At 42.2% G+C, this 27041-nt stretch overlaps 1 protein-coding gene and 1 long non-coding RNA gene across 2 annotated transcripts in view; one reads left to right on the top strand and one right to left on the bottom strand.

Moving 5' to 3' along the window:
* LOC308557281 overlaps nt 1-19957 on the bottom strand; it is a 29729-nt gene extending 9772 nt beyond the window's left edge. The window contains exons 1-3 of the long non-coding RNA XR_013998811.1: nt 19764-19957; nt 13726-13808; nt 7323-7416 (exon numbers count right to left, since the gene is read on the bottom strand). This is a non-coding gene — a long non-coding RNA (uncharacterized lncRNA). The remainder of the gene's footprint in view (nt 1-7322; nt 7417-13725; nt 13809-19763) is intronic.
* On the top strand, nt 19647-24017 carry RPL24 (ribosomal protein L24). Its single transcript, XM_081137602.1, has 6 exons — nt 19647-20134; nt 20257-20332; nt 20902-21012; nt 22981-23117; nt 23416-23479; nt 23893-24017. Exons 1-6 carry the CDS (start codon nt 20130-20132, stop codon nt 23971-23973), a joined length of 474 nt encoding a protein of 157 aa, XP_080993728.1. The 5' UTR covers nt 19647-20129; the 3' UTR covers nt 23974-24017.
* The last annotated feature ends 3024 nt before the right edge of the window (nt 24018-27041 follow it).

Raw genomic sequence — 27041 nt, 5'->3', positions numbered from 1 at the left:
GAGGTTAGGCATGAAATCCCCTTAATCCAGCACAGTATCATCGGAATATATTTAACGATTTGGCAAAATAATATGCTTCATGAGAATAAAGATGATTGATTTAATTTTAATTACACATTTGAAGACCTCTGCCTTTATCTCATGGTTCCTTTTTAATCCAGAAAGGAAACTTTCCCTCTCTCGATGCCTACAAAAAATTAAATGATTGCTTTTGTCAAATTAATAATTATACTTTAAGATGATAGTTCATTTCACTGATATCAAAAGTGGTTTAATTTTAGATTTAATATCGTAAGCAGCCTGATAAGTAAAAAATAAGTCTTGGGCGGCGGGTAAGGAACCAAGTACCACAGTTAAAGTCTCCCCTAAAGGTACTTTGCACACAGAGTGGGGTTGTTCCCTCTGTGTGTGCAAAGCACCAGTGAATGGGTGTGTCAGTGAAATTAAATTCCTCAGTGGAATTTCACCAGTTGAACAATATAGCAAAGCTGAACTGCTTACTAGGCTTACGAAGAATGCCATTTTCTTCCCAGAAATACAGTGCGAAGGAAATTCTTAAATTTCCCCGAATTGATTTGTGTCCTTGACACCGTGAATCCTGTTACAGCTTTATCACATTAACTTATGACTTGGGTTACATCTCGTCTTAGCCCAGGCATTAAGGCTTCCTGCTGTGTTTATTAGGCATGTCTTCCCTCTTTAAAAAATATGTTTAATATAAAATATTACAAATATGCAGAATGAAGTAATAGATCCTTGCCTCTCCCCTAATCCTCTATTTAGTGTTTATTATATACGGTTATACTGTTATTGTATGTGTATTCATAAATAATGTACAAACTTTTTGCACATTTCAAAAACTGTATAAATGGTATCACATTATACTGTTACTTCTACAACCTACTCTTTCTCTCAGTATTATGCTTAGAGATTTATTATGTTGATGGATATAGCCCTAGTTAATTAAATTTTAACTGCCATATGTTATTTCAATGTGTGAATACATAACATTTTATATATTCATTCTTTCATTGATAGACATTATTTCTTATTTTTCTAGCATAATCTATTATAAAAAGTTCTTCAGTAAATTTTTGTAAATATTTCCTTGTACACATGTATAGGAGCTTTTCTCTCTCTCTCTCTCTCTATGCACACACACACACACACTTAATTCATGAATAAAATGTTAAGTTTCATTCATTACTATTTTTCCTATGCTTTGAAGAGTAGTTGGCACATAGTATGCACTTGGTAAATATTTGCTGAATGAATGAATGACCACTGTACTAGCCAGTGGGAATAGGACAATCCTACAGGAGACACACTTAGTAATGCTTCCTAATTTAGAAAGGGCTTACAGACACTACAACAGTCAATATCCCACTGGAGATTAATCTGCAGATCAACTAGTTATATCAAAACACTTATGAATAAAGAAATCCTGTTTGTTATCAGGAGCCTTATTTGCACGAAGGCCCTCAACTCGTTTTAAATTCTTAGTATAGCTGTGTGCCCAGTTGCTATCTGAACTCTTTTTTTATTTTTTATGTTTTAACTTATCTTTATTGTTGAAAGTATTACAGATGTCCCCTTCCCCCCCCCCCCCATTGATGTAAGAGCTTCTTTAGGATGAATACCTAGAAGTGAAACTGCTAGGCTGAACAATTTTCATAACTTCAAATTTACTGAGTATGTCAAAGTGATTGTATTAGAGCATTGTCCCCATACGCCAAGGTGGTGGGGTCAATCCCTGGTCAGGGCACATACAAGAAACAACTAATGAATGCATAAATAAACAAGTGGAATAACAAATCTCCCTCTCTCCTCTCTCAAATAAATTTTTTAAAAAGTTAGGGTTGGTTGTTAAAAACACACAAAGTGATTGTACCAATTTACAACCCCACTAGGAGTGAATGAGACTTCTCGTTTATTGAAATATTTTTTAACATCAGTATTATCAGTCTTTTATTTTTTTAAAAAATATGTCTTTTATTGATTTCAGAGAGAGGAAGGGGGGAGAGAGAAAGAGAGAGAGATAGAAACATCAACTATGAGAGAGTCATTGATCGGCTGCCTCCTGCAGGCCCCCTGCTGGGGATCGAGCCGGAGACCTGGGCATGTGCCCCGACCGGGAATCGAACGATGACCTCCTGGTTCCTGGGCCTACACTCAGCCACTGAACCATGCCGGGCCAGCTCTCAGGCTTTTAAATGTTACCTAATCCAATGGATGTCGTGGTTTTAATTTTAATTTCCCTACTGGCTAAAGAAGTTTGACCATTTTTTCATGTATTTCTGGGCCAGTAAGCTTTTCCTCTTCTGCAAAGAGCCAGCCAACACAAGAAATGTAAGAAAAGTTGCCGTTTTAATCGACTGTTACTGAGGCTGCTGCAGGACTCCACTGTGGTCAAGTTTGCTTTCCACCTCGGTGTTGTCAGGAGATGCAGGGCCCGACCCCTTGACCCAGCCCTCTCTCCTACCTAGGCCCACTCTCTTCGTTTAGAGTCACTACCCAACATTTCCCAAAATAGTTTTGGCTGCACTGGAGATATTGTGTGAAAAAGTGTTCTGGGCTGAGTTTGGGAAACTCGATACAGTTTATTACCCTCTCGGGGATTCACAGTTCACAGGGAAAGTGCTCCCGTCCTTCAGCGATGTGGAGCATGTTCCTTCAACGGTCCCGGTTCGGTGCTTATCTTACTCCATCGCTCTGCCCCATCTCTCCCTCCCACCTGAAGCATTTTCTTCGCCTGCCTTCTGGGACACTGTACTCTCCCGTTTTCCTCTCACCTCTCTTGCTATTATCCCTCAGGACTATTATCTGATTCCCTCCCTTTATCAGGTCTCATAATATTGGAGTGGCGTTGCGCTCAGTACTTCAGTACTCGTTTTTTTCTATCAACTCCCTCCTTTAGGGATCTCGTCCAGTCTCAAGGCCTTAAAAACCATACATACGCTAAACACTCCCAAATTTATGTTATCAATTCAGACTTTTCTCCCAAAATTCCATCTCATGTTGCTATGATTCAAATGTGTGTGTGTGTGTGTGTGTGTGTGTGTGTGTGTGTGTGTGTGTCCCTGCCAATTCATATGTTAAAATTCTAACCCAAAAAAGGTGATGGTTTTAGTAAGTGGGGCCTCTGGGCGGTGATTAGGCCATGAGGATGGAGTCCTCAGAAATGGGATTAGTGCCCTTCCAAGAGAGAGCCCGGAGAGCTGCCTTATCCTGTCCACCACCTGAGGATATAATAAGAAACTGGCAGCTTGCAAGAGAGCCCTCATCTCACCATGTTGGCACCTTGATCTTGGACTTTCAGGTTCCAGGACTGTGGGAAATAAATTTCTGTTGTTTATAAGCCACCCAGTCTGTGGTATTGTTACAGCAGCCTGAATGGATTAAACACATATCCAACTGGCTGCTTAATATTTGTACTTGGAGGCCTGGTAAGTGTATCAAATTTAATGTGTCCAAAAATAAGCTTGTTAATGTTTCCCTCCGGTCCACCTACAACCTTCTCCATCTCAACGGATGACAATGCTGCCTTCTTGACTCCTCTCCCCCACGCTCCGTGTCCAGCCCACCTTGAAATTACATCCAGTATCCAAGTGCTTCCCACCACTACCTCAGCTGCTACCCTGGTCTTTTCGTCACCATCCTCTCTTGCTCAAATTATTGCAGAATTGCCCTTGCTGGTCTCCTTGCCTCTTCCCTTGCACTGTTTCAGTCAAGTCTCAGCACAGCAACCAGTGATCCTTTAAAACGTCGCATCAACTCACTCCTCAACACTCTGCAGCGGCTCCTCGTTTCCGCCGATGGAAAACGTCTTTCCAATGGCTGCGAAAGCCCTGCCTAACCTGCAACTCCCTCCTGCCCCTTGCCTCTCTGACTTCTCCTACTGTTCCCCCCAGCCAGCTGTTCCACAAACACGGGCCTCTTTGCTGCTCCTTGAACATACCAAACACCATCAGGGTCTTCGCATGGGTTGTCACCCTGGCCTGATACATTCTTAATCCTGGAATCTACATAACTAACTCCTTTAACAAATTCAAATATTTATCCAATGGGACATACACTAACCACCCTTCTAAAAAAAACGCAGAATGCTCCCTTTTCTCCAAGAACCCGTGTTACCATTCTAACTTATACACCACTAAGCACGTTTTATGTTGTTGTTTTTTTATTAAGTTTATTGTTCTCTGTCTAATCCTGCTCGAATGTAAGCTCTACAGGGAAGTGATCCTTGTCTTGTTTCCTGGGGTATTCCAAACGCTTATAACCAAACACCTTTTTTGAAAAATTGATTTCAGAGAGAGGGAGGGAGAGGGAGAGAGAGATAGAAACATCCATGATGAGAGTCATTGATCGGCTGCCTCCTGCACGCCCCCCTGCTGGGGATCGAGCCTGCAACCCGGGCATGTGCCCTGACCGGGAATCGAACCCTGATCGCCTGGATCCTAGGACGATGCTCAACCGCTGGGCCACACTAGCCAGGTCTTATAACCATTTTTGGCATATGGTCAGTGTTTAATAAATATTTGCTGAATAATTATTATTAACACATTAAAGGCTTCAGTAAATAAAAAAACCTTTTTAGTTCTCCCAAGTTCTGTGTTTCCTAAACTTACATTTTTCTTTTTGTCGTCTTTGTTCTTTATTTATGTGTATGTGTTTCCTAAACTTAGTTGACCTCAGATCTCTCTCTTTTTTTAAAAATCCACAATGCCTACTAGTATTCTTTAAAAAAAAAAAAAAAAAAGTGCTCCTCCAGAGCAGCCAGTTTGGGAAATTCTGATATACATAAATATGAGCTTTACACATCTTCCTCACTTACATCCTATGCCCCCATCATCTCGAGACTAATTTTGACAACTGCTAAACTTTTAAGTTCACAATGAAATATTGGTAGTCGAGAGAGAGCAAGCAATGCTGACATTAAGAGGGGATTTCTCGAAGAAAATTTGACCTGAAGGGAATAAAGTACTAACAAAGCTGTCCGCCTTTTGGGCCAGCAGTGGAGCAATTCGAGGGCACACATTTTTCAGAAATACCTGGCGGGTCATGTGCCTCCTCACCATCACTTATCAGGTCAGGGTGTCCTGGGTGCCCACTTCCACGGTGTAGAGATGAATCAATAATGCAAGTCCATCTGACCTTTTTACTGAGTAACCTGTGCCAGACCAACTATTCATATCAATATCAACATTAAGGGAGGAATAAAAGCAGTTGTATTTTGTCAGTTATGAATTTTAAGTGGGAAATGCTTGCATAAAAGTAAAAATAAGGCAATGATGTAGGCTACAAAATTGGCCCATAGAAAGTCGTAGACTTTTAATTTAATTACAATAAGGCATCTGCTTCTGTTGATGCTAAATCAACTCCTTAGTCTTATCTGTTTAGTGCTTTCTTTGAAAGCCCAGTAAGCTTCTTAAGAAAAAAGAAAAAAAAATCAGAAAACCACATCTGTCAAAATTAGAAAGTGGCGACTACCAGGAAACAGAATGAACCACAGGGTCACTGTTGAATTGTGGAATGGTTGAAGCTCTCCCTCGCATAAACTGCCTCCTGTTCAGCTTCTTCCACTCATGACGTCAGCCAGTTTCATTCCTTTGGCAGGGAGCCGAAGAGAAAACTGGGATAGCATGGCTGTGTCCCCAGCACCCATCTTGAGATGTGTAGCTATTATTTTGCTTATAGAGAGAAAACAAAGGGAAAGTGAAGGTCTTAGACTAGATCAAGAACATCTACCAACAACAACAAATCCTAAGCCTCCAGATATTTCCCAGCGTGTCTGGGGGATGTCACACAGGCAAAATAGTTTGAGTAGGAAACTGTAGAGTCTCAGAATGTTGATATGGAAAGACCTTTGGAGAACATTTAGACTTCACATCATTCTCTTTTTCATGTATGAGGAAACCAAGACTGGACAGATTAACTGCACAATTTATTTACCTTTCTGTTCCTTCCTTTTTTGGGGTGGGCTTTGGTACACTGGAAATATAACATAACCTGTCTGTGCCCAGATCAGCCAGTAGGGGGCATTTCCTATCCCTCCAAAACACCTGGCTCTCACCCAGAAATGGTGTTTCCTCTTTGGTTTCCCAGAATTTAGACAGCCCCAGCAGAATGCCTCTCCTTTCTACCACCCTCTTTCATTCCCCTCCCGCTTCATGCCTAAAATACTGAATCAGTGGTGACAGGAGCAGGGAATTTGAAAAATCTTGCTCAGCTTCAGAGGAAAGTGGGTGACATTAAAGCCATCTTCCTCATATTGTAATAGCACCAAAGCACCGCTAGATGGCAGCATAGGCCACACATTCCCAACCAGACCACACTGCACTGTTCACTTTATAAAAGGAAAACCGCTGGATGACCAGGAGACAACTAACAGCTGGCCACGTGCGTAAAATCTCATCACCAGGGTCTGAAAAAGTATCTATTTCCACGCAGTGTGTATTCTGAAATGCTGTAACTTAATGGCAATAAATGATTTAGATTAAAAAAAAGAAAACCACAATGCTTTGCGCCAACCAACACAGGCATATTAAATAAAAAGATTAAGGATGTAATGCTTTATGATTCAGGCAGAAAGAAAGTCCCTGTTATTGAGGAAAATGCAATGATTTTATCTTGAATGAAGATTCACTAACGATGCTGATTTTCTGAACACTGAGCATGTTTGTAAGATTTCACTTCTTCCCTAGATGTAAGAGCAGCATTCTCTGGGAATGCTAGCTGATAGAGGTAAACACTGGAAAAAGAAACTTTGTATCAAAATAAAGTGCCTTTCATGAGTAAGGTATGTTCCCCAGGAGGCAACCAATCCCTGTGTCTCTCTCACATCAAAGTTTCTCTCTCCCCCTCCCTCCCTTCCACTGTCTCTCAATGGAAAAATATCCTCAGGTGAGAATTAACCAAAAAAATTAGTGAGTGAATGAATGAATGAATGAATGAATGAATGAATGAATGAATGAATGAATGAATGAATGAATAAAGAGACATGAGCCCTGGCCAGTGTTTCTCATCAAGGGCATGTACCTGGGTTGCAGGTTCCATCCCCAGCCCCTCTTGGGCAACCAGTCTATGTTACATCAATGTTTCTCTCTCTCTCTCTCTCTCTCTCTCTCTCTATCCCATCCCTCCCTCCCTCCCTCCCTCCCTCCCTCCCTCCCTCCCTCCCTCCCTCCCTCCCTCCTTTCCACTCTCTCTAAAAATCAATGGAAAAAATATCCTGAAGTGAGGATTAACAAAAAAATCATAATAAAAGGGACATGACATAAGGCCCTGGGAGATTTGGCTGTAGGAAGGGATGTGCCACTTACTGTGTGATTTTTATAAAGCTTCTTAAACTCCCTGGAGTTCCATTTTCTCTTCCGTATTCATTAGGCAGGTGAATTTCGGTGACTTTGAAATCCCCTAGGAAACAATATAGTGGTTAAAAATGTGATCTTTGGCATCAAGTTTCCCAGGTGCAAAGCCTAATTCTTCCACTTACTAGATGTGTGAATATCGACAGTGGCTTAATATTTTCTCTGAGTCAGTTGCTTTATACGTCAAATAGAGATGACATTGCTAGGACCTATCTCTTAGGCTTATAGTCAGAATTGATGAGATAATATCAAGTGTTTAGGGCAATGTCTGGTGCATTAAAAATTCAATAATTAATACAATGCTAACAGAGAATCTCTTTCATCTCTATTAATGCGCTCTGCATTTCCAACATCACGATTCTGATCAGGATGAGCACCAGTCTCACAGTTTTGGAATTTTGGTCATTTTTCACCTTCTTTTTCAAGACTTGGGTGGGGTTTTTTGTTGTTTATTGTGAGTGTTTTGCTTCAAAACTTTTGTTTAGTTCCTTTGTATGCCCATTGACACTACAACTTTTTGCCTCTAATATATACATTTCAGTCAGCCCCCTTGCCCCTAGTCTAATTTACTCTGTTCTATATTCAGCTGCCAAATTTATATTCATGATACTCCTTTTTAAAATTTCTTTTCTGTGGCTAAATTTTTTCCTCTTGCCTATAGGAAAAGTCTATTCTGTTATATTGGTCTATGTTACAGTTCCTTTGCAAATACTATACTGTCTTGATTGCTGTAACTTTATAGTAAATAAATCTTAAAATCCTCCAGCTTTGTTCTTATTCAAAGTTGTTTCAGTTACTCTAGTTCTTTTGCCCTTCTGTCTTCACTTTAGAGTTAGTTTTTCTACATCTACAATCAACTCTTCCAGTATCCTGCAGATTCTGGACTTGCCAGCCTCCATAACCATATGAGCCAATTCTTTAATATAAGTCTCTTCATATGTATCACACACACACACACACACACACACACACTCCCCACTCCCATTCATTCTGTTTCTCTGGAGAATCCTGGAATTCAGGTCAGGGGGAGGGGTAACCAACTTTCAAGTAGCTTTTAAATACTGAAGTCTTCATTCTGTAATTGTATGCGATCGTCCACCTCATTTGGGACTCCATTAACATCAGTTTAGAGATATGAAAAATTTGTCAATACTGAAGAGAATTTCTCTGAAGAGAAAGAAAATTCACAGTATGGGTGAACTATGTGCCACTCATGTGGCAGGTATGCTAGTGTAGCTGATACAAGTGGTCTAACTACAGGAATTATTGGAATAGCATTGCTACACAATCGCTTATGCACAGAATGTTAGACAAGTTTTCAAACTTAATTTGCAAAGAATAATCTCCAAAAGAGTCTAAATATATCTTTAGATGTATTCTTTGTCCTTCAAGATATATTTTCTATTTTCAAATAATGTAGCATGTATCAGTTTGTTTGTTTTTAATGTCATTGTAAAAAATCTTAGAAAATACAGGCAAGCAAAAAGAAAAAAATATATGTTTTACATAACCCCTCTACCCCAAGATAGTCACTTCTAAAGTGTTGGTGTGTTTCCTTTCAACCTTTTATTGATGGGAATGTATCTAGAGCCCCTGCCTCCCTATATTTTTAAAAAACAGAAGTGGATATATAGTGTACACAGATTTGGTACTGGTATTTTCAAGTAATATTTTTGAACACTTCCCTGTGACCTATTTTTGGTTGTCTCATACCTTTTATTTTTTCCTTTTTATTAAATTTATTGGGGTGACACTGGTTAACAAAATTATACCAGTTTCAGCTGCACAATTCTATAGCCCATCAGGCTGCCTCATACCTTCTAAAAACCTTTTACCTTTTCTCCCTTTCCAGCTAAGAGAGGCTAACATCCAGCAGAAATGTATACAAGGTACATTGATATGCTGAGGAATGCAAATATACGTGTTAACTTTTCTTTTCTGAAACTGTATTTTTTAAACTTTGAAAGCCCTAAGGTTTTCATATTTAAATACAACACCAAGTCTGCAAGACAAAAGGAATATGAATAACAATCTCTTTAAACTAAAATACAAATTCCCTTCCGTGCCCTCAGATGAAATAATAAAAGGCTGCTTTACATAGACGTTCTCCTGCAGGGCTCGGGGGACTGTGGCCTGTGGGCCCAAACCAGCCCGTCCCCCGCTTTCCTACAGCCTGCAGCTAACCATGGTTTTTACGTTTTAAGTGACTGGGGGGAAAAGTCAAATAAATGATATGCAATTCAAATTTGAGTGTGCCTGCATAAAACTACTGGAATACAGCCGTACTTATTTACTGTCTGTGGCCTTTTACTCGGCAGCCCCAGGGCGCTCGGGACCGAGCCCGCGTGTGGCACTCTCCCCACAGCTCCGTCACAGTGTCACCGGCGGCACGCGGGCCGCGCACAGCACCCTCCCCTCACACTCATTGTCTTTATTACCAGCATATACCTGTCATGTCAAAACAAAAAGAAGAAAGTGGACTTCAGATAGTCCATCCTTAATATACAATGAAAGGTGGGTTGTTTCTTTATCAAACCCGACGGCAAAGCAGCGTGTTCGTCAGGCTCTGAGCCCGTGTCTGCGCTACAAGAACACAGTAGGTGTTTTACCCGACCAGGAGGTTTTCACAGTATCCGCAAGTCACAGAGAACAGTCAGAAAAGTTATAAAAATTAAATGGAATATCTCACCACAGTAAAACTTCCTCGCAAAATAAGAACTGGAAAAAAGGAAGGAACTGAGGCTGCAGCCATAGTAAGCTTCCAAGTGGCTTATTTGTTAGCCATGTGGGTTAAATGATGATTCATTGCAGGAGCTTAAGAAATGTAATCGGAAAAAAACAAACCTGTTTAAGACCCTCGGCCAGGATAGGAGGGGGCCTCGTCTCCTCCAGTTGCTCGTGGAAGTGGGGTTCTTGGGTTACCGCTGGGACGAGCATTTCCACGGGAGGAGATGTAATAGAAAGCTTTATGAAAGGCTAGGGTCGGTGGTGGCCGTGTGCGGACAGGCTAAACAGACATCTCAGACGGGTGAATAAAGAAAAATTAAATTTATTAAAAGGGGGTGGGGAGATCCAAAAGGAAGGGCTACACAGCACTGAGCCAAAGGGTATTGGGTCCATGATGGCAGCAAAAATATACCTGGGACAGTGAAACGAGAAAGAGCTTAGAGGAAGCAACAGGAGAACCTAGGCCGGGCTGCTCTGGCTCGCTGAGAAGCCGGACAGAGAAAGGGGGCCTTGGAGACAGGTTCAGGGGGTCAGCCTGGGATGAGCAGCTGCTGCCCATTGCTCCCCTGGTTGCAAGTCTCGTGGGGTCCCCTTGGAGGGAAGACGGAGGAAGGAGATGGCACTGGCGTGCTCCCCTGGGGGGTGAAGTGCTCCCAGGGTCCTTTGTCCTGAGCGTATTTATCTCTCTTGCAGGCAGGAATCTTAGGGGAGGTCTCAGGGGAGGGTCTCAATAGAATATTCATCAGCTTTCCAGGTGTGCTCTTTCAGGCTGGTGCCAAGGCAGGAAGTCATTAGTCAATGCAGCTGGTCCTGAGGCAGCCACAGGGCCGCTTGTCTGGTTTCAGTGCTTTTCTGGGCCTGGAGCTGAAATACAACTGAGGCCTAGATGTCATCTCTAAGGAGGAAAGCTCAGGGGGTCTAAACTGCATGTCCAACAATATGCTATGAAGGAGAGGTTACCCTAGGACAAGGTTCTTGTTTTTCCAGTTTTGCTCCTTGCTGGGCATCCATAGGTTCCTGCCCTGGTAAGTCTCTGTACCCAGATTTCTGTACCTTGGTTTCTGTACCTGGCCCATCTAACACTTTATTTTCGTGGAATTACACCCCTGGGTTTCTAAAGCCTCATTTCCCTTAGTCCAGTCATAGAAATGTTAACTGGTGCTCAAATCAGAGCCAGCATCGTTTCCTTTCCACATTGGAGCTGGGTCCAGTCCAGCATCAGGCTAGCCTAGCTTGTGTTTCCCACTGCAGTCCACCAGTCCATTGCGTGTGGGGTCCACATGGCTATGGAGGAAACATGAGCGAATGCAAGGAAGCTAACTAAGCACAAGCAAGGAGCCAAGAGAAAGATCACTGCTTTGTTTAGGGGATTGTGTATTCCCAGATTTTCATGTTTTGCAGTTGCCACGCCCATTCTGGCCAATCAATGGTTCCCCACGTGTGATTGACAATTACCTTCCCTATGTCACTCCAACCTTACTGGGCATGCATCTATCTTCCTTTTGTGCAGTCCCCTTCCCCCAATGTTTTGCAGGGAATAGGCTGATGGTTCCCTGGGGAGTGTGAAGCTGCAGCTTCCTGGTGAAGCTGCCAAGTAACATGCCTATAATGTGTGGCCTTCCCTTTGGTCCTTTCCTATTATTAATAAGTAGCTAATTATAACGATATCATTTGGGTGTGAACAGCTGCTTAAAGTGTTGAGGCCACTGGGAACAACATCAATAGTCAATTTAAATGATTTAGTGAAGGCAAATTATTTTGAGTGGTTTTCCTTGGCGCTTAATAAGCTGACAGGTGTTATTGATACTGCTCATCTGTGGCTATTTATTCAAAGAGTCAATGTTTGGAGTGACTGAAGAATTAGCCTCTTCGAACTGGCTGCATGCAACAGGTGAAAATATTTAAAAAGTTGAGAAAACTCTTATCAACACAACTAAGGTGAAATCAGCTATGATATGTTACAGCTTAGGTAAGCAAAAACAGGCTTATTTTGACGGATTTCCACTTGTGAAAATGTAAGGAGTTTAAATCCTATGGTTATCACATCACTGTACTGTATTATCAATCAACAGGTAGTTTGTGGAGAACATCTGAATCTACCCTGTGTCACTGAACCAGCAGTGTCAACAATAAACTTCATTTGCTCTCATGGACGTAACTATTGTCACTCCACATATCTGAGCCAGAATTAGCAGCTAAATATCCCGACTTGTCCTACTGCATACACAGCGATTGATGACTTACCAGTGGTAACGTTTTGTTTTTTAGCTCAGGGCCAAGACTGAAGTTTTTTTTGTTTTTTGTTTTGCTTTTTTTAATCCTCACCTGAGGATAATTTTTCTATTGCTTTTCAAAGAGAGTGCAAGAGAGAGAAAACATCGATGTGAGAGACACACTGATTGGCTGCTTCTCCCATGCTCACCAACCGGGCCGGGGATCGAGCCTGCAACCGAGGTACGTGTCCTTAGCTGAAATTGAACCCGGGACCCTTCAGTCTGTGGGACAACATTCTAACCACTGAGCAAAATCGGCCTGGGCAAGACTGAAGTTTTTTCCTGAGAAGAACCTCCCTTAACCACTATTATGGAACACTGACTGGGTGGCTTTAGAATTTATTTTTGCTAATCTGCTAATTGTGATCATTCAATGATTCTTCTTAATGAACTCAACCTAAACTTACAAGACAACACAGAGCTTACATGCAAAATTTACTCTGTGGTAAAGTCATTTTAACAATAAAAACATTCTCACACAAATTTGCAGTCGTTATATTTTTCAAGCTGAAACTCCAATTTTAGCAGTATTTCAAAGAGATCTCAATGCAAATACAAAGGAAATTTTCATATTTCAAGACCCATTTAGTTGCGCCATTGAGCAGCTTTCACTTAACTTCAAATAAAAAATTATTGGATCTCACATGCTAAAAGGAAAATGTCCAGAGAATAATCTAATATAATTCTATAATTTTCTTCCAAGGGATTAAAATGCTCAATTTAAATCACCTGCCCTTGGATTGATCTCAGTACTGGGCAGCATTTATCTGGGTGAAAAGACTAAATTTGGGCCCAGCTGGTGTGGCTTAGTGGTTGAGCATCGACCTATGATTCAGATCGTAGTTTGATTCCCAGTCAGGGCACATACCAGGGTTGTGGGCTCAATCCCCAGTGTGGGGTGTGCAGGAGGCAGCTGATCAATGACTTTCTCATCATTGATGTTTCTATCTCTATCTCTCTCCCCCTCTCCCTTCATCTCTCTGCAATCAATAAAGACATGTTTTTTGAAAAGACTAAATTTGGGTAAAAGATTAAATGTGTAAATTCTCATTACAGATCAGGATTAACAGGTGAACATCTGCAATTGATTTTGGTGCTAGGGGATAAACTGTGCACCCTAATTAAGAGAAATGTTACCCACCTTTCCAAAAAGAATTTCATTCTTCTCTTTAGTAGACCTGTTTTACAAACACTTGTACTCAATATTATTATTATATTTTAAATTTCATCAATGAGAACTTGGAAATTGGTTCTATCTCTTGCTATATAAATACCTATATAATATCTTATATAATTTTGCCTCTTAGCCCATAAAGCCTAAAATATTTACTGCTTGCACGCTTCCTTCTTCTTACCTTTTTCAGCCCATCAGTAATACCAATTTCTTCCAGAAGATGGCTCCCTTTATCGTTCCAAAATTTTGTTATGAAAAAATTCCCTACAGAAAATTTGAAAGACTATTATAATGAACACCCATAAACTCCTCACTTTCTTTTATCAACATTTGTTACGCTTGTTTTATCTTCCACTTATCTATCTATCCCTTCACCCATCTTGTTTTTTGAGGTATCAGTTCACCTCCCCCCATATATTTAAGCAAGTGTTTTATTAACTACTGCTCAATATTTACTCACAATTTCCTTTCTTTTAAAGTAAAATTTATATACAGTGAAATGCTCAAATCTTACATGAACATTTCATGAATTTTGACAAACTGTGTAATTAATCCTAAATCCATAAAAATATAGAACATTGCCATTAACACAGAAAGTCCCCTTATACCCCACCCCATTCAATCCTTCCTCTCCCACCCAGAAGCAGCCACTGTTCTGATTTTCCATTTTCCACCACAGAGTAGTTGTGCACAGTGTAGAACTTGATATATATGGAGTCATACAGTATAGACTTTTTTGGTAAGGCTTCTTTCACTTCACGTAATGGTTTTGGAACTCATGTTGATGTGTAAAACCAATAATTCATTCCATTTTATTCCCGAGTAGTAGTCCACTGTATAAGTATATATGTTATAGATTGCTTATATATTCACCTATTGATGGGGCACCTAGACTGTTTCCTGTAGCTATTATGAATAAAGATGCTATAAACATTCCAGTATGAAGTTTTTTTTTGTGGGTTTTTTCTTTAAATTTTTAAAATTACATTATAATACAGGTGGTGCTTACTTTTCCTATTTTTCAGGAATGAATTGAGGGACTTAAATCTTTCATCCAAAGCAGATTATCATTGTTTGAAACTTTTTACCACAGGAAAGTAATTAAAAGAGTACATCACAATATGGAGACTCCTCCTCTACCCAAGGCCCAGCTTCAACTATTATCCACTGCTGGTCAATCACTTTTTCATCCATGCACTTACCTACTGGACGTTCCCTCACATTATTATTTTTTTAAATATGTTTTTATTGATTTCAGAGAGAGGAAGGGAGAGGGAGAGATAGAAACATCAATGATGAGAGAGTCACTGATTGACTGCCTCCTGCACACCCCTTACTGGGGATCGAGCTGCAATGCAGCATGTGCCCTGACTGGGAATCGAACCATGACCTCCCGGTTCATATGTTGATGTTTAACCACCGAGCCACGCTGCCCGGGTCCTCACATTATTTTAAGGCAAATGCCAGCCATCCTGCTGTTTCATCTGTAAATATTTAGTATGGCCCAGCTGGGCGTGGCTCAGCAGTTGAGCATCAACCTAGGATCCAGGAGCTCGTGGTTTGATTCCTGATCAGAGCACATGCCAGGGTTGCAGGCTCAATCCCCAGTCGGAGGGTGTGCGAGAGGCAGCCAATCAATGACTCTCTCATCATTGATGTTTCAACTCTGTTTCTCTCTCCTGCTCCCTTCCTGTCTCTCTAATCAATAAAGATATATATATTTTTTAAATTTAGTATGTATCTGGAAAGGTAAACTTTTTTTTCGCCCTTCAAAACATGCTTTCATTGATTTGAGAGAAGGGAGAAGGAGAGAGAAACACTGATGTGCGAGACAAACATCAATCGGTTGCCTCCTGTATGCACCTGACTGCCCCAACCTGGGTATGCGCCCTGACTGGGAATCCAACCTGCAACTCCTCGGTGCATGCATGACGCTCCAACTGAGCCACACCAACCAGGGATGAAAAGGTAAACTTTTAAAAATTTAACATAACCACAGTTTAATGATAACACCTAAAGGATTAACATTACATGTGAACATAGTAAAAAATTCAGTCTTTATTCAAATTACCCCATTGCCTGTCTAGCTTGTTCAAATCAGACCTCAAATAAGACCCATACATTGCAATTGGTTGAGGGGGCTCTTAAATTCTTTTCATCTATTGTCAGCTTAAAGTTGTGCAACCAGTGTATTCACACAGGGCCCTGCGCTCAGGAGCACCCCATACTTGAGGTTTAATGCTCTATAGTCGCTATCTTCAAAGTCTTAATCATTGTACCTTTGAATCTGTGATTTGAAAGTGAAGTACAGTGGGACAGGATAGCACACGCTTGGGGCTTGGAGCCTCAGCTCCCCTGTGGGCCTACTTCCTGGGGCCTCCTCGCTTTCTAGGGACAGGTCCTAGAGAGCCTTGGGTTCTGCAGTCCACTGAAGCCAGCGTCCGCCTCTCCCTCTCTCTCCAAAGCTGGCAGCACCACTGTGCATTCCGCCAGCAGCTCGATGCTTACCCACATCCCAAGGTATTGCCAGTTTGCTGCAGGTTGGGCCAGGATGATGGTGAAAGGAGATTGCTAACCTCTCTTCCCCACTCGTACTAGCAAATGAAAAAAATACTGTTAAAGGTCAAGATACAGATTGCAGAAAAAAGGAAATAGATTAATATTTTAGTACCTTTAACAGCATACTTTTCCTGCTCTGGGTAAAAAGGGCCCCACACTAGGGATCCTGAAAATTACACCGGGGCCTAAAAATTAGTTATGCAGCTAGTCCTATCCATAAGTACTCTGTCTCTCTGTCCCTCTCTCCACTTACAGGCTATTGAACAAATTAAGTCTTGCAGACTGCAACCCTGAGGAGACATTTCACATGTCCCTCTGTCCCCTATATTTCACGTAATTGGTAGTTAGATATGTTATTGGGGAAATTGGGGTGTCCCTTTCCCCACTGAGTGCTGGGGGTGGAGTCCTTATGATATCTTGAGAAAAAAGAGTTTTCTGAGACTCACAAGGGAGGATGATTTTTATTTGCATGGAATTACATCCCTGGGTTCCCAGAGTCCCATTCCAGTCATAGAAGTGTAGTTGGGGGTTCAGTAGAGCTAAAAGCAAAGGCAGTGTCCAGAGTTTCCGTTCCATGTTGCAGCCAGATCCAGTTCAGCATCAGGCTAGTTACAGTCCATTAGTCTGTTTTGTGTGGAGGTCAACATGGCCACGTGAGCAAACGCCAGGAAGCAAAAGCGAGAAAGCCCTGAAAGTCAGGAGTTAAGGGCAACATGCCAAGAGGAACCAAGAGAGACCAAGACAGCGAACTCCTTTGTTCAGGGGATTATAGATCCCAAATTTCACACCCTTGCAGTGGCCACACCCTTTCTGACCAATGACCTGTTTCCCTGGTGTGATTGACAGGCAAGTACCTTAGCTAGTCCACCCAGCTTTACTGGGCATGCATCTATCTTCCCTTTGCTTCTTTCCTGTTATTAATAACTAGGTTAATTATAATGGTATCATGAAGACTTGATTAAATGTATTGTTTTTAAAAGAATGCTTCATAATTTTTAAGAATACTTCACGATTTTTAATTTTAATAATGCTTCATAATTTTAAAGAAAGTTTCATAATTTTTAATGCTGTATAATTTTTAAACCTAGTAATTTTTCTAACCTAGTTACTGGGCATTGCTTTCAAAGCCCTCCTTGAAGTCAATGCCGGAGAATCTTGGGATTCACCAGCCTGCTGAGAAGTCTGGTGAGATTATTAAAAAGGCAAGATCCCTCCTACACCTGAGAAAAGAAAGTTATTGTAAGAAAACACTCTGAATGTACTTACTTGGTTTCTAGGGGTGGTAAACATAGAGATGGACTATCTAGATCCCTCTTCAAGTGAGGGCTTGCTGCCTAAAAATAGGCATCGTGGCAGCAGCATCCTCCAGCTGTCACTAGGATCTGGCTCAGCTGCTGAGAACCACCTCCCTTAGATCATGACTGGGGCAGCTCACATCTGGTGACTAAGCAACATGGGGGGTACATAGAGGATTGATCATTTAGCCCAACATATTATAGTCTGACAGGCAGTAATCGTTCCAGAGCTCCTAGCAGGGCTGAGGTTTAGTTGGGCCAGCAATGTATTTACCTTCTTCTGCCTAATACTGCTTTCTCCCCCTTTCTTTCACAGGACTTGATCCCTAATAAATATCTTGCACCCTAAATTCTGTGTCAGTAAATGCTTTCAGATAAGCCAGGCTGTGACTGGTGATGTTATCCCACATATTCCACTATTTACCACTATAGGTACATGACTCAAAAAATATATCCAATTCTAAACTCCTCTGATCTTAACTTCCACTACACAGTTCTACCTTAATGGTCATATGGCATCTCAAAATGGTCTTTACAAAACTGACCCTTTCCCCAACAAACATGCTCCTTCCTTGTATCTGTCTTCTTAAGACAAATGATACTACTATTCACTAAGTTCCCATTTTCACAACTGCCTTAACCTTCTGTATTATCTATTGCTATGTTAACAAATTATTTCCCAAACATAGTGGTTTAAAGCAATAAACACTTATGATCTCACAGGCTCTATGGGTTCAGAATTCAAGAGGGTTTGTCTGGGTGGAAACTGGAACAAAAAGGAACATTCTGACCCAGGGCCTCTGGAGGGAGCAGAGGCCTGGATTTCAGTCCAGCGATACTGATTTTAAACCTCTGGCCTCCATACTGAAAGAGAATACATTTCCAATTTTTTAAGCTACTAATTTTGTAGTAATTAGTAATAGCAACCACAGGAATTAAATACAGCAAATGAAGTATGTTTAAAGATGAAGCAGTGAAGGGAAGAATGCTCTGCTCTCAGGAGGTATATAGAGCTGAGCAGAGCACCAACTTTGGTTCAGAAATGCTCCATAAATAAAGGGAATGGAATACAACTGGGCCTTTTGCCTATAAAAGATAGTGTAAGGATAGAGTTAGCAAAAATTTATGGACAGTGTTGTAAGCTTGTGCTTTATGCTGCTACGTAAAATGCTTTTAGGACTTTATCATTTCTTCTTATTCTAGGAGTGTTTGGTTTGAGGTGTGACACACATAATGTGTTACAAAGAGCCATGAAATGTCAGCTCAAGAGTAAAAGGGCTAAAGTCCTTAATACCTAGTTTTCCTCCACAGAGCTACTTCAGCCAAACATAACTTTGGAGGCTAATAAAACAAAATCTTTGTAAAGTGCCTGGAAAGAAACTATAAATGCTGGGGTTCTGTGGAGCAAACAGAACCAGACTCCTGCAGGTAAATCTTGGCTCCACCCTCTACACACATCCAGCCCTGTTTGGGAGTTTGTAGAAGCCAGGACTGACTATTCCTGGGTGGGATTTTTAAATTTTTTTTTAATGATCAAATCTTTAATCAGCAGTGACTTAAAACAAAGAGAGTGGGATGAACGCAGAGTTGATGAAGTTCATGGATGCTTGAGGCATTCAACTGCCTAAGTCTATTTACACAATTTCTTCCCAAAGTATACCAGGTATTTTCAACAGCTGGTCAGAGTTAGCCAGGCTGGCAAATTCTTCCTCTTTGCTTTTCAATTCCATTCAAATTTCTGGTAAGTCATTCTTGAGACTATTCCACCATAACTGTACCGCTTTCTTAGCATTAATCAGCCACCTCACTGGACTTTCCAAACGTCTTCACGCACCTACTTACAGAATGTTTTTAGGGGTAAGCTGCTTATGCAGACGGCATAAACCAATCATTGCATGTTTCCCAGCACTGCCGCTTGCCACGCCCCATCCGTCACAGATGCCGCAGAGTCCAGCATTGCAGGAGGGCTCGAGAGGCTGCGGCACCGACCTCCCGGGGCTGGCCGGGCCTCCCGGTTCCGGCCTCCAGGAAGGGCTCGCCTCTCTGCGCAGCCATGGGCCCCTGGGCCTCCCACCCTAGCTCTTCCCCGACGGCAGCCGTCATTTTGAGGGGCTCTGGCGCCTACTTACCAAGGGCTTAGTAAACGGAACGAACTAACGCATGTAAACGCTTTAGCAGACGTCCTGGCACAGAGCGCTCAACGACTGTACATCACCATCAACGCAAAGCGCCGTCACGCACAACTGGACTCGCACGGCTGGGAGGCAGTACGGATGCCATTACTTTTTTGCATATTGCAAAACTATTAAAATGTAATGTGGTTGACTGCGGAAACGGGCCAACGCGGAGAGCAAAAAAGGTTTACCTGCGGGGTATTCGTTTGTGGGTCACTAAAATAAAAGAGGGAGGGTTCACGTTCCTGCAGCAAGATGACGGCTCTAGGACACTTGACTGTGGAAGAAAATGACTCCGAGACCCACCGCCAGCCGCCCTGTGTGGCCGTCGCTACCCCGCAAACCCCAGAGCTTCCGCGCCTCCGGCAGAATTCCTCAGAAGGAGGGCGGCTGCTCCGAAAACGCAAATCTGTCGCGGGCGAGAGTGACGTCATCGCCGAGCGCCCGCGTTACCGAAGGGAAATGGGGAGGAGATTGCACTCCCGAGGTTATAAGGTCTCTTCCCATGATCCTCTGCGCCTCTTCACCATCTTTCATCCTTTCCGGCAGCTGCAGCCATGAAGTAAGCAAGAGCCTTGAATCCCAATCCTTTTCCATCGCGGGCAGATGGCCTCTCCGGCGTCCCGCACATGGCTTGGCCTTGCCCTAGACAGCCTCTCTAATGGGCTTTCACTGTCGTTACAGGGTCGAGCTGTGCAGTTTCAGTGGCTACAAGATCTATCCCGGACACGGGAGGCGCTACGCCAGGACCGACGGGAAGGTGAGAGGCCGCGTCGGCTAAACGCGATGTGTGTTCCTAAGAGGAATGACGGGTCTAATTCGGGTTCGTTTACCGCATCCTTCTTGGTCCCTGTCAGGGACCCTATGTGCGGTGGCTGTCGGGATCAGAAGCCTCTAAGTGAACCGTTTTTGAGCTTTGATCTAGTGTGAATTAGGTCGGAAATCAGGAGTTTGTGTAACTTGAATGTCTCGGTGTGAGGGAAATTGGCCATAAATGCTAGCTAGTTTATTAACACAGGACCGCTGGGAATGCCGGGAGGGACCGGAAGTAGATGCCTCCCAGAATGTGACGCCCCGCCCTCCCCTGCGGCGGGAGTTGCATTTGGTCTGGCTCTTAAAAGACGGGACCAAATGCAAAGATACTCGTGGTGCCACCCGGTTAGTTACCGGCCAGCCGAGTAACACGAGCCGTTTGGTTTCTGTGGGCCTCAGTTTAGTAAAATGAGAGTACAGAACTATGAATTAGTTGGTTGAGGATTTCAAGCTCAGCCTTTTTCTACTTTGTATAGTTGAGTAAATAACTTTCATGCTTTGAATTTGTCGCGACAGGTTTTCCAATTTCTTAATGCAAAATGCGAGTCGGCATTCCTTTCCAAGAGGAATCCTCGACAGATAAACTGGACTGTCCTCTACAGAAGAAAGCACAAAAAGGGACAGTCGGTAAGTGAAATGAGCTTTGATGTCTTGGGGCTCGCTCTCAAGTTTGTTAAACTCTGATCATCAGATGCTGCTCTGTAAAAACACCTGATGGGACAGTATGTGAAAGTGCTCTTAAACTGCAAGTCATCAAACAGTGAAGCGAAAACGATTAATCATCTTATTCTCACAGTAAATGCCAGGTTGAAATTTGAAAGCATCCCTTTGCCAAAGTCAGGTAAATTACATTAAGCATATTTGGGTTATAGGGGCACCTTGGAAGACTTGAAGGTGTTACAGTAAATGAAAACTAAGTAATTATTATGGTGTCTTGGTTTTTATTATATTTATAGGATTATTCCTAACATAGGTATCAGTGGAGTTTCAGTGGAGTTTTCAAGACTCCACTGACTTCTCAAAACTGGGTGTGTTTTTTGAAGTGCTCTTTTACTTGATGGAGATTTTTGAAAAAAGGTTTGAGTGCCATGGCAGTAGCATTAGGATGCAGGAAACTAGGAATATTTAGGCTTGTGAATATTTAGTAAGCATCTCTTGGGTGAAAGACATTACTCGGTATTATGGGAGTTCAGAGGAAGGAGAAATTTGTTTAAAGGTGGAAAATTGCATGTTGGTGAGGGTTGTGGAGAAATTGGAAACCTTGTGCATTGTTGGTGTAAGATGGCACAGGCACTGTGGAAAACAGTTTGGCAACATCCAGCAAGTCCATTTCTAAGTATATACCCAAGAGAATTTTAAGCAGGAACTTACCCAGGCACCTTGTACACTGATGTTTATAACACTGTTATCCACAATAGCCAAAAGGTGGAAGCAACCCAAATGTCCCATCAGTGGATTTGTGAATAACAAAATGTGGTATATACATACAATGGAATATTCAGCCTTAAAAAGCTGCCAGCTCATGTGATTCCACTTTTATGAGGTACCTAAAGTAGGCAAATTCATAAAGACAAAAAATAGAGGTTGAGTGCGGGGGGAGCTATTATTTAATGGGTGCAATTTGTTTGGGATAATGAAAAAGTTCTGGAGATTAATAGTGGTTGTTGCACATAATTGTGGGTGTACTTAATGCCACTGAATTTTACACTAAAAAATGTTTTAGGATGATCAGCTTGATGTTATGTGTATTTTACCACAATAAGAAAAATATTTTTAAAATGTAAACAAGCAAAGTAGAATTTTCAATAATTTCATCTCGGTAAAAAGTTAGTTAACGACAGATGTTCCCTGTTTTTTCCATGTGTTCTGTTAAAAAATTTAAAGATATTTATGTCTCCCTGCCTTGATAAACAGTTCTTCAAGTCTATTTTAATTTTTCTTGGATTTAGAGGCACACTGCAAGATCTTTTTCCTCCTAAGCACTATAGTATAGGTCTTTAAAATAGAATCTGCAGCAAATGTTTGAATTGTACTCTGTCTTGATTCCCAGACATCCCCTAACACATGGTGGCTTTCTCATATGATTTTCTAATTTGACTATTTCACCCAGTGACAGTACTTTGAAAAACAAAGTAGGTGAGTTGTTTAATTTACATTAAAGTAAATTCTCTAATGTAAATGGATGGGCCTGTTAATTACTTTTAAAGTACTATCCAGTTAACTTCCTTAGAGTTTCACTTTTTGTAGTAAAAAAATGGCCAAGATTTGTAATAGATGATTTAACCTATCCTTAATAAAAAGGTCCAGGAAAGAGCTCCTCTCCCTTCCTTCCAACACGTGGTATATAGCTGTAGCAGGAAGAGAGTCCTCACCTAATAATGCTGGTACCCTGACTTCCAGCCTCCAGAACCGTAAGGAATAAATTTCTGTTGTTTATAAGCCTCTCAGTCTAGTATTTTGTTACAGCAGTCCAAACAGACTAGGACAAATACTAATCTTAAAAAACTTCATTTCCCCTGCCTCAGACAATTTATTTCTCACCCAGATTCATAAAGCAAGGTTCATAAGTGTCCTCCCCATCTTTTTGTTTTGTAGGAAGAAATTCAAAAGAAAAGAACCCGCCGCGCAGTCAAATTCCAAAGGGCCATCACTGGTGCCTCTCTTGCTGATATAATGGCGAAGAGGAACCAGAAACCTGAAGTTAGGAAAGCTCAAAGAGAACAAGCTATCAGGTGAGGAAGCCTTAGCTTTGAGCATTATTTAAGTTTAATAATCAGAAGTTTATAATACAGTCTAAGTGATTTGTTGAAATTTCTACATGCAATGAATGCTGCTGTACAATTTCTAAAAATGTAAAACTGACTTGGTGGTTAATAATATTGACAACCCCTTTGGATTTATCCTAACAATAATTGGGGATGGGGAAGGAGTATGATAATTCTACTTTTCCAAAACAGTCTAGCTCCTTGTTAAAAAGCTGTATCCTTAAGGAGTAAAGCACTTTGTCTTAAGTTATTTTTAACCCTACAGGGCTGCCAAGGAAGCAAAAAAGGCTAAGCAAGCATCTAAAAAGACAGCAATGGCTGCTGCTAAGGTAATTGTGGGATTGTCTTGGATTCCTTATTTAAAACAGTGGGAAAACTTTTAATCCAAATTGTGGTGAATAAAAGAGTTTCAAGTTTTTAAAGAATTCAGTGCAAGGCTCTAATGGAAATGATGTTCATAACTGGTTTCTGGGTATTTTGTTTCTTAAAGTTTATTTTGAAATTTTAAATTAACAGAAAAGTTTTCAATAATAGAGTTTACACAGCTTTTCTCAATGTTACCAATTTAAATAACTATAGTAAAAACAAAAAAAACGGGGTCATTAATATTGGTCCTATATGACTAACAAAAATAATGTCCTCTTTTTGTTGGGATACAATTAAGTATCCCACATTGAACATAAGAGAGGGGTGATTAAAAAGAAAGTTGCATGGAATAATACCACACAATATCTTTTTACAGGCTCCCACAAAGGCAGCACCTAAGCAAAAGATTGTGAAGCCTGTGAAGGTTTCTGCTCCCCGTGTTGGTGGAAAACGCTAAGTTGGCAGATGAGATTTTTAAATAAAGACCTGACTATAACTAGATTGTGGTGGATTTTTTACTCTGAAAATAGAGACATGTTGTGCCTACATAATAATAGCTGAACTACACAGTTAAGAATTTAAGAGCTACGCGTTTTAAAAGTTCATTTCTCTGAAATAATGCCTCCTAATGAAAGGTCTCTTAGTTGGAGAGATGTTAAGCCAAATGATGCAAATAAGATCTGTATGGTTAAATACTGGCTTTCTCAGCTGAGGTGTAAGCACATTACATAGACTGCACTGTCTTAACCTTTTGGTCATGTAACCGTAAGTACTAGGATACTATATAGAGTTAGTTCAGGTTGGTTACTAAAGCATATACTTTTTTTCTATTGTGTTTATAGAAAGTAGACCTTTTTCTTAAGTTATCTTTTTCCATGATAAGTAGACACATTTATGTTATATTGGGTTTGCCTTTTGTTCACTAGTCTTCCTTCTTACCATTACCTGATGGTTGAGTTCTAAGTGCTTAAAACTACCAGCTGTATTAATCTGTTATTTTCCAAAAAGAAGTTTAAGTGACGAGCATATCTTCAGTAGAATATACTTAAAACTCCCAAAGCAGTTGGTTGAGCTGGGAGTTTGACAGAGCCATAGTTAAAATCGCAGAAATGCCTGAGTAGCCTGCTGTGTTCAAGATATATATACATATATATATATAATGTGATGTGGAATATAGTAACCATAATTATGATAAAAATAGTTTTCTATAGAAAGTAGATCATCTTATCTGTACCACATTGTGCCAAGTTTCAAGGATACAATGAACAAGTTACATCCTCTTGAGAAACATGCTTGGGGGGAGGGGGCTTTTACAGCCCTTACCTCCATCCACTCAGCTGCCTGCCAGTGGGGTGGACCAGGGTCCACCTTACAGATGCGGCAACAGACTCCAGGCCACTGAAGGCCAGACTCCAGGGGACAGACCTTGGGCCATGCTGCTGATGTCCAGAGCCTGCAGCCCCTGAGGGAGGCACAGCCTGTTTGACAGGGTGACCCAGAAGCCAGCCTGCCTGCCTGGGTGAAATGACAAGCCTTTATCATTGGCTGAGTTCTTGACCCCCCCCAACCCTGAGGACTGGGCAGAGCCAGCCTTATGGCTGCAGTCTGGACTGTCCTGAGGAGAATTAAATATGAAACATCTCTGCCTGGACTTCTACAGGCTGTTTGCTTTCAAGAGGTGTGGTGACCGTTGCGGGCAGGGTAATCAGTGCCTTTGTGGGGCAGTTGGTCCAGCTTCTAAACACTGTACTAGACCTCAGTGCCTCTGTGCAGGATGAAAGGGGTTGGGGACCTCAGGTGGTTAGAGGCTGAGCTAGGTGGCCTAATGGCAGGTCCAGAGCTGGCTCCCAGCCCAGTGCCCCCTCGACACTCCACTCAGGTTCCATGGTCAGCAGCACATGGGCCTACATGCCAGTTTATGCAACAAACCATCTCTGCCTCAGGATCCTTGCCCAGCCTAGGGACCTTCGAGTTCCAAGTGCCTGTTGGCTTAAGGTAATTCAATTTCAGAGTTATACTAAAATCCAAAGTGATTTTACTTTGACCCAGGGAAACTGGAACTTCTCACAACTTACCAGAGATAATACATGTGGCTCTGAAGCCACAGAATGTCCCGCCGTCTGAGTCATGGTAACCATTTTCAAGTGGGTGCCAGATGGACCTTTCACCTGTGGTTATGTGCCCTGAGGGTTCTACTCCTGTGGATCCCTCACCCTCTGGAGAGGGTGACTTGTGTGGCAGGGTGCAGTGACTGCCATCTGGCCATCACGGGACACTTTGCATTCCAACAATTACTTAAAACAGGTATACATTGAAGCTCATGCCACCTTCACCCTAGAATATGACCCACTGTCCACTCCAGCTACCCCTCCTGTGCAGTCCTGGGATGGGGTATGCTTGGGGATGTCAACCCTGCCCGTTTTGGCATGTCTATAAGTCACAATCTTCCAGGAGCCCTGTACCTTGCCATGAAAACTCCAGAGCACAAACAGCCTGCGCCTGCAGCCTGCCAGCACCACTACTGGTCCTATTGTAATGCCTCTACCTCCTGCCCCAGGGCACAGTGCCTGTCCTTAGCCTGGAGGAGCTCAGCCAGGGACTGGGTCTCCTCCAGAACTTGTTTCCAGCTACCAAACCTGCCCCATCTGTGCCAGATCAGGGCAGCCTGGTTCTATTCTGAGGCATGCCATCTTTTGCTCCCTCTGGGAAAGAGAATTGCCTAGAATAAAGTCTCCCCAAGTGACTACACCAGGATATCAAGCTAAAGTTGGTTTCAGGCCAAAGGTCTGATGGCCATGGGCCCACCAGCACCTGGGCACAGGAAGACATCCAGTGGGCAATGCTGTGAATGTCTCCAAGCACTGGCCAGGCCTCAGCATCTGGCCACTAACCACTGATGTTTCAGAACCTGCCTCTGACAGGCAGCAACCTCTGCCTTCAGAGTCCCTGACCTGGCCCATGATCTGGAAGTTGCATTTTCACCTGGGCCAGTGGCCTCAGATTTCCTGTATCTGTTTCAAGATGCCCCCCCCCCCCCCTTTTTTGGATGCAGGCTGTCCTTGCCCTGTTTTCTGGCTTTTTATCTGTTACACTGGGCCTGCTGCTTCCCTCTTTGGCAGTTGGGGTACCATTTGGGAGCTAGGGACATGACTGGGACTAAGGCTGTGGGGGGGGGGCTGTTCTCACTCCCTGCACCTTCTGGGCTTAGAGCCTTGGAAAACCGAGGTGATGGGGCCAGAGGACTGGCGTGAGGTGTTTTTCTTCTACCAGATAGCAGTCTCTTCCAGCCACCTCACCTGGTGGCCATAGGCAGTTAATTGGGGAACACAGAAGGACACCTTGGGGTTGGACACCCAGTGTGCATGTGGGTGAGGTTCTGCTGGTAGGTGAGCAGGGTTTGGCAGCTGTCCTTTGCTTTGTGGAGGGTCAGAGGCTGAATGCAAGAACGGGAAGTCTGCCTGGGCACGAAGATGCAAGTGGCTCTCCTTGTGGGCCTGAGGTTTGCCTTGGTCAAGTGAGGTGTCC

The sequence above is a fragment of the Miniopterus schreibersii genome (genome assembly GCF_964146895.1).
Source record: "Miniopterus schreibersii genome assembly, chromosome: 5".
Lineage (NCBI taxonomy): Eukaryota > Metazoa > Chordata > Mammalia > Chiroptera > Miniopteridae > Miniopterus > Miniopterus schreibersii.
Note: the sequence above shows the minus strand (reverse complement) of the source record. Positions and strands in the feature narration are given on the sequence as shown.

Coding starts and splice junctions, on each gene's coding strand:
- RPL24 (XM_081137602.1), top strand. Junction 20,333..20,901: donor ACGCCAGGACCGACGGGAAG/GTGAGAGGCCGC, acceptor TTGTCGCGACAG/GTTTTCCAATTTCTTAATGC. Junction 21,013..22,980: donor AGCACAAAAAGGGACAGTCG/GTAAGTGAAATG, acceptor TTTGTTTTGTAG/GAAGAAATTCAAAAGAAAAG.